Below are 7,486 nucleotides of genomic sequence, written 5' to 3'. Positions count from 1 at the left end.
GCCCAGGCTTTGTGTGTGAACAGTAAAACAAAGAAAAAAAATTGTTTTAAGTGATGGAAGAACAGAAACATTTATTCACACCCACGAGGGATTAACACAGTTCCATCTGCTCATTGTTACAAACCTCTGTATTCTCACACATTGGCCACAACTTATTTTATTCCTTTGTACAACCGACTGAAACGGAGTTGTAGGATTTTTCCATCCATGTCTTCAAACACTTCTCAGCAAGAGCTGGAAAACTGGATCCTCTTATTCTGTCGTGACAACTGGGATCAAACTACAATTTTTAAAAGTTCATGAGATGGAATGTTTTTAATCCGTGCTCCACATCTGACTGGATCTTATTGTGTTTTATGTATGAACACATTTTTGCTATGGATTAAATGTCTGTTCTTTAGGCCGATATGGTGAGATTTCCTCTGTAAGACTCCTGGGGGGGTTAATATTTGTTTGCTTGTTTTACTGTGTAATAAAATAAATCCAAAAAATCAAATACATTCAGCGTGGGGGACCAGAAGACAATTTCTGACCGATAACGTGAGCGAACATGACGACGATTGTATTGTTTGTATTGTAATTAGTGCGGGTAACAAGATCCGCTCAGTCGCTGTCACCTGAAGAAAATTAAAAGAAACACACTGAGAACTGTAAAGAAAACAGCAACGAGATTCAACACGGAGCTACGAGACATCCGCCGAAGGAGAAACACTCAGGACGACGGAAGACGAGGGTCAGGTCAACACACCAGCAGGTGGCCTTTGGTTGCGTCCACAAGAGGCAGACCTTACCGACGTTTATATTCTGAAAGTGTACGGTTGAACCCAGGATACAAGAACCAAAGAGAAAAAAAACAGCAGTCAGGTCACTGATGGAATACAACATTTTAATTATCCAACTGGTTCATAACAAAAAGAAAAAAAACACCCCCGTCCCACCGCTCAGTGGCGAGCAACCAGAGGAACGTGCTGTCCTCCTAGATGTCCTTGATGACGTCCTCCAGCTCCTCCTTGGAGAACATGTGGAAGGACTTTCCAGGCTCCACCGTCGCCAGCTAGCAAACGACACAGACGTCTGTGTTTAATCTGGATTCTGTCCATCAGTGATGTCACGTGATCAAACGCTGACGGCGTCCAGGGCGCTACTTTGGACTACCGTAATGATTGGACACAAAAGACCCAATGGTCACTGAAAGTTGAGGAGCTGCACTTCACAGTCAAGTGGCTGTCGTTACGGTAATGACTCAGAACTAATGGGACTACCGTAATGACAGCAACATGGCTGTTGTGAGGTTTCGGGAAGCGTTTTCTAAAGGTGCAAATAGTCACATTATGGTACTCCAATGTAGGCTCTGCAAAACACACCTCGATGTTGGTGGCGTTGAGTTTCTCCTCCATCACCTGCTTGAGAATGGTGAGGGACGACTTGATGGCGTCTTTTAACGTCATGGACTGTCGGCCGGAGAGAGAGAACACACACACACACACACACACACACACACACACACACACACACACACACACACACACACACACACACACACACACACACACACACACACACACACACACACACACACACACACACACACACACACACACACACACACACACACACACACACACACACACACACACACACACGCGCGCGCAGCGCGGCGCACACACACACACACACACACACACACACACACACACACACACACACACACACACGCTGGTTTTCTTTCAATGCATCACAGCGAATGGAATTACCATAATGACTGTAATGTCTGCTTCCATGAACACCTTCACAGAACACCAGCTCCAGGTGTGTTGTTTGATGACCATCTGCATCCGTTGGCATCTCATAGATTCTGACTTCCGCTTACTCTTAAAGCGACAGTAACCTAATTTATAGTGACTTCATTACAACGACAACAACATGTCTATCGTCAACTTCCAGGAACGTTTTCTCCTTCTAGATCCTTCTTCACACCAGGTGGAGGGAACCGACTCACACCTATCAGCTTTCAAGAACCGCACCAATCGCAGAGTAGTTACAGTACTCAGCAGTATGTTGGTTGGATGTAGTACTGGGGATACCGTGGGTGTGTGTGTGTGTGTGTGTGTGTGTGTGGGGGGGGGGTACCTTGTGGTAGACCTCCTGCAGGGAGCTCTGTGCTCCTTCAGACGCCGAGCCGATGGCTCGAGCATCACACTGCACGAAGGTTCCGGAAGGGTCCATGTGATACCTGGATTGAGAACAAACACATGTCGACACGTCAACAAAGAACAAAGTCATGCCGTTTGTTCCGGCGCCATCGACCACGTACAGCTGAGGTCCTTTTTCATCAACTCCCCCAAACAGAAGCGCGACGCCAAACGGCCGACTCTGCAGAGAGGACGACAAAGACACGGGCACTTCAGCGAGCAGAACCAGAACCAGACGTCGGTGGGTGGACGTGACCAACCATTGCACCGGGGTCGGCGTCCTCCTCTCCGAACTGCAGCGCCAGGGTTGGACACGGCCTGAGTGACGCTCTCCACCGTCATGGTCTCGTTGTAGGTGAACCAGTGGTTCTGAGGAGGAAGCAACGCGGGTCAACTCACACCCCGACCCAACGGCCCAACGAGCGCTAAGCTCTCCTACCTGTGTCTCCACTCGCGCTTTGTCGATGAGGGTCTTTGCATCAGCTATCAAACCGCTCATCGCGCAACCTGTGGAGGACAAAGGGATGAAAACGGACACATCGGAGCAAACGACAAACGCCGCGATACTGTTCTCTCCGCTTGAGCAGCTCTACTCCTGAACGCAGACGGTATCCGCTGGAGTACTGTAATAACACAACTATTATCGACATCAGAAAACGGTCCCTGAACGCTGATCAGCGTCAGTCGTTCCTCTCCCCGGGGTGAAGGAGGAGAAAAGTTGCTGCCATTACGGTAATCCCATTCACTCTGTGAACGCAACATTCAGGAACCGATGGACGCCTTCTGACAGAACAAATAGCGGTGTAATTCACACGACCATTACACTGAAGTACTGTAATTACCCGACTATTTGTGCAATCAGAAGTTGAATGGTGCCTCAACGTCCAGGAACCGATGGACGTTTTCTCCTTCTAGCTCCTCCTTCACGTCAGGTAGAGGAGCCGAGTGACACTTCTCAGCTTTCAGGAACCAACTGATGTTTTCTGATCATGTAAATAGTCATGTAATTACGGTACTCCAAAGTATGCTCGTGCAAATGTGTGAGATCGTTAACTAGTGTTACAACAACTGTGGATGTAATATTAGGAGCCACCTCTTCTCTTTTCCAGGTCAGTTATTCAGTATGCTGCATTTCTTTCTTTACTTCTACAGAAAATTACAGTGGTCAGCACTGGCTCCTCACGCTGAAAAGGTCCATGGTTCGACACCGAACCCTAATCCCATTCACTCTGCTGCCGGAAGCTGACGAGTCATTACCGTAATGACAGCAATTTAGATATGAAGTGCGACTCGTCAGTGTTGAGGAACAGTTTGACATTTCCTGATACTCAACAGTATGTTAAAGGGTTAAAAACCGGGATTGACGGTGATGGCTTTCACTGCTCGGCCCCGTGTGTCAACATACCGATGTGACTGTCGATCTCCACGATCTTCTCGATGCTGTTGGGCTCCATCAGGGGAGAGGTGATCCTCTTCTCCACGGGCCAGACACACCCCCCTCAGACGTCTGAATACCGATGGCTGTGGAGCCCAGCTGGAAGAGAGGGCAGTGCACAACTCGCCGTTTTTCACTGGACATTAAATGACTTACTACTTTAGTGAGCTGCAGTCGCACTCACCTTTATAGCCTCTATGGCATATTCCACCTGGAACAGTCTTCCTTCAGGAGAGAATGTGTTCACACCTCTGGAAGACATCGACAACAAATGACCACCATTAGTTATTACTAGTTCAACGTCGTTAGCACTGAGTCCGATTTTTTTTTTTTCGAACATGTGCGAGAACCACAATTAAGTAAACTGAACAACAAACAAAACCAACAAGAACAGTCACAACAACACTAACTGTAGTCTGGTCAACGATGTTAATAAAGCATACGTTTATTTAAACCTTCCCCTCCTCCACTACTCAGTTTACAAATAACAGAATAAACAAACAAATGAATAAATCATTGAAGAAAACGCCCATTGTTAAAGGCCTTCTTCCCCCCTCCACTTCATGAAGACCACGTGTTTTGTACCACGTTTTTAACTGGGTCATGTGTGGAAGTTGCCAAACCCACTCTGTTCCACAACCTCACTCCACAAACAAAAACACAAAACCCTTTGAATGTTGTACGTGCCTACTAATTACAGCCCCCAACAATGTCTGAATATTTAATATACACAGGAGGTAGATTAGTGCTGTTTGAATATGAACCAGGTCAATGAATGTTAATGTTTTTAATGTTTTTAATGTTTTCACGAACAATGAATTTGTGTTCGCTCTATGACCGGTATTAAGACTTATTCTTGCATCTAACATATAAATATAAACGCCGTTTTACTGTCAATATCGTCCAGTGCAGTCTGTGGAATTTCGATTAAGAAAAACACAAAACAGAATCTTAAAGTAAAATAAAACATTAAAACTAAACTCCCCAACGAAAGTGAAAGCAGAGGAAGTGGAGCGGACTCAGCAGCTAGCTGCTAGCTAACGAGCTACAAGTTACTGACAGAAAGTAGCTACAAGACCTGGACACACGGACAACTGAAGAGCACATTTAACAGGCAAAACACAACACTGACGACTGAAGCGAACAAACCCGAGGGGGGACTTTGCGGTCGTTAGTTGTGTCTGTGAACTCTCTGTGAGGAGCAGAGCCGAATAAATGACAAAGCAGTTTGTGCTGCTTTACTCACCTGTCATATTCCGATCTTGTCAAAAACATCCTTGAACCTTTAACAGAGGGCCTGAAAACACAAGACGGTTATATGTGAGCCATCTTGGTAGTTAAAAAGTAGTTTGGCTTTACATGAAGTGTTTGCATAAATTCGCCGTGACACCGATGACTAGCTAGCGAACGTTCGCGGCGGTAGTAGCCACATGCTAGCTCAGCCAACCCCCGAAACACCCGCGAAAACGTCAAATCCTCGTCCGATGTCGACAGTCAAACATCACAGCTTCATTCCGCAGGAAATACACAAACGACGGCGCCAAAATGAGCCAAACCATCGCAAACTTCACTCACTTACCTCCTGCCACAAACACTTGAATGAGTTCGCTTGTTTCAGAGGGGAAGCGTCTGGGGTGTCACATCCTAAAAGCTCCGGCTGTCGACTACAGCGGAACGAAGTGTGCCTTGTGTCCTCCTGCGTATCACCAGTGAGTTCTCACATTTCAAAGACGTTGTGCAGCACGACATGGCAACATCGATTCTATTATGTTCTGTTCTGTTCTGTTCTAGTCTAGTCTAGTCTAGTCTAGTCTAGTCTAGTCTAGTCTAGTCTAGTCCAGTCTCCCAAATGCCAGATTTTAATTGTTAACTGCACGTCGACGTAGTCCCATATGGTCTAGCGGTTAGGATTCCTGGTTTTCACCCAGGCGGCCCGGGTTCGACTCCCGGTATGGGAACTTGCTTTTCATAATTATGAGAACATTTTCTGAACACTTAATAATAAACTTTTATTGATCATCTCCAGGCGCAAAGGTGGGACTGATTTGCTAGTTTCTTTGCATTTCCTCCCACTCTTTCTGCCAATCTGTCTACCCATTTACATCGAATCTGGAATCTTGTCATACCAGATTCGATGTAACACCGACAATCTGCCACTGAGGGGCGGGACTGAGCCAAAGAAGAGACAGGGCGGAGACACCGTCCAGGACCAAACGAGTCTGATTTCCTGTCTCGTGTAACTTGCGACCCGTCGAATATGAAAAAATTACAAACGCAGATGATGCAGAGACCCAGATATTTGCTCTGTTGAAATATATTTCCTACTTGATGATATGTCAGGAAGAATACTAACACGAGCAGTGTCAGTTTGATTCATCCTTCCCCTTCATCCTTCCTTAGGTTGACCTTATCTCATCTTATTTTATCTTACATGTTGGCTTTGAACAATGGTGGTTCAAGAGAGAGTCATTAAAACATAATGATGCAAAGTACAATTTGACTGCACGTTATTAGTCATAATACGGTATTCACCCTGGTCTGTGTCAGCACCTGGGAGAAGACTGAGAGTGAACAGGGTCCGTGAGACTGAGCTGTTGAGTTGGGTCAGTTTGGTCAGAGGAGGGGTGGGGGGTGGATTCTTGGAGGAGGGGTGAGGAGGTGAGGAGGGGGTGTGGCGTCCTGGGGGTGTCTGGTTTCATTTCCCATGCTGGGGCGGTTCGGTTTGGTTCTGTTTTGGATCCTCATAGACTGAACTCAGACAAAAACAAGTCGCTCCTGCTGCTGATGTGGATGAAGAAGACTCATCTTCACACACACACACACACACACAGGACCTTCCGATGGATGTAGAAGCTCAGGAGTGACAGCAACATAGGGATGGTGAACATGAAGACCAGCAGACAAGACGTGATTCTTCAGGCTCTGCTGTTCATCTTCAGTAAGTCTGCTCAGGAACAAACCGTCTTTTCTTTGTCGATCTCATCGTCTCATCGTCTGACTGTCGAATCTATATGAACCGGATTGATTCTTGTCCAATGATCACAATCACAATCACAATCAGAAGTACTTCTGCTGCTTTTCTTTTGTTTATCTATCCCAGGGGGAAATTCCTGTGCTTCTTTGTCTTATGTTACTGTGATAAATTAAGATTTTAAGTTCAAATAAATAAAAATAAACAGAAAGAAAGAAAAAGTAAAATACCAAAAGTTTGTGTGTGCAGTGTTTAAACAGATTGATGGATTTCAGTCTTTTCTGTCTGTTTCAGTCCCGGTGGCCTGGTTCTTCCCAGCAGGTGTGTTCCTGTGTGTGTGTGTGTGTGTGTGTGTGTGTGTGTGTGTGTGTGTGTGTGTGTGATAAACTCTGACGTGTGTGTGTGTGTGTGTGTCTGCATCAGTGTGCGGCCTGTCTGACAGCAGCAGCAGTGTGGTGGTGGCCGGTTACAATGTGAGCGCCCCCGCCGGCTCCAGCGTGGTGCTGCAGTGTGCCAGCGGGCGGATGGTGTGGACCCAGGACGGGCTGAGGGACCGGCAGAGGGTGGTCCACTGGGACATGTACCGGGCCCACTCGGACCACGGCATGGAGAGGGTGCTGGACATGTTCTCTGCAGGAGACCAGAGGATTTACAACTCGTACAACCGCGGCCGGGTCGGCCTGAGCCCCGAGGCCTTCAGGGACGGAAACTTCTCCCTGGTCATCAGAGGTTAGACCGACCGGTCTTTGTTGAATTCATGATCGCCATTGTGACTGATTTTCTTAACGTGATCAAGGTCTTTGTTTATTCCACCCCAGAAGAAGACATCTGAGTTTACTTTCATTTTAATGACGCCTCCAGATGGCTCAGGGGGACAAGAAACAAACA

General features: G+C 46.7%; 1 protein-coding gene and 1 non-coding gene across 2 annotated transcripts; one reads left to right on the top strand and one right to left on the bottom strand.

The window, feature by feature from the left end:
• Positions 1-976: 976 nt before the first annotated feature.
• Positions 977-4,902, bottom strand: LOC144739697 (proteasome subunit alpha type-5-like). The gene is given in 11 exon segments (XM_078622619.1): positions 977-1,054; positions 1,365-1,451; positions 2,131-2,233; positions 2,315-2,373; positions 2,453-2,497; positions 2,499-2,561; positions 2,632-2,699; positions 3,598-3,688; positions 3,691-3,726; positions 3,812-3,878; positions 4,874-4,902. Coding segments are annotated over 11 exon segments (726 nt in total).
• A 611-nt stretch (positions 4,903-5,513) lies between these two features.
• On the top strand, positions 5,514-5,585 carry TRNAE-UUC (transfer RNA glutamic acid (anticodon UUC)). The gene has a single exon. It is a non-coding gene; the product is annotated as a tRNA-Glu (tRNA).
• The last annotated feature ends 1,901 nt before the right edge of the window (positions 5,586-7,486 follow it).

Source organism: Lampetra planeri, unplaced genomic scaffold (assembly GCF_965212315.1).
Source record: "Lampetra planeri unplaced genomic scaffold, kcLamPlan1.2.h2 scaffold_1664, whole genome shotgun sequence".
In the NCBI taxonomy this organism is placed as follows: Eukaryota; Metazoa; Chordata; class Hyperoartia; order Petromyzontiformes; family Petromyzontidae; genus Lampetra; species Lampetra planeri.
The sequence above is the reverse complement of the archived record's forward strand: the minus strand, read 5'-3'. Positions and strand labels throughout refer to the sequence as shown.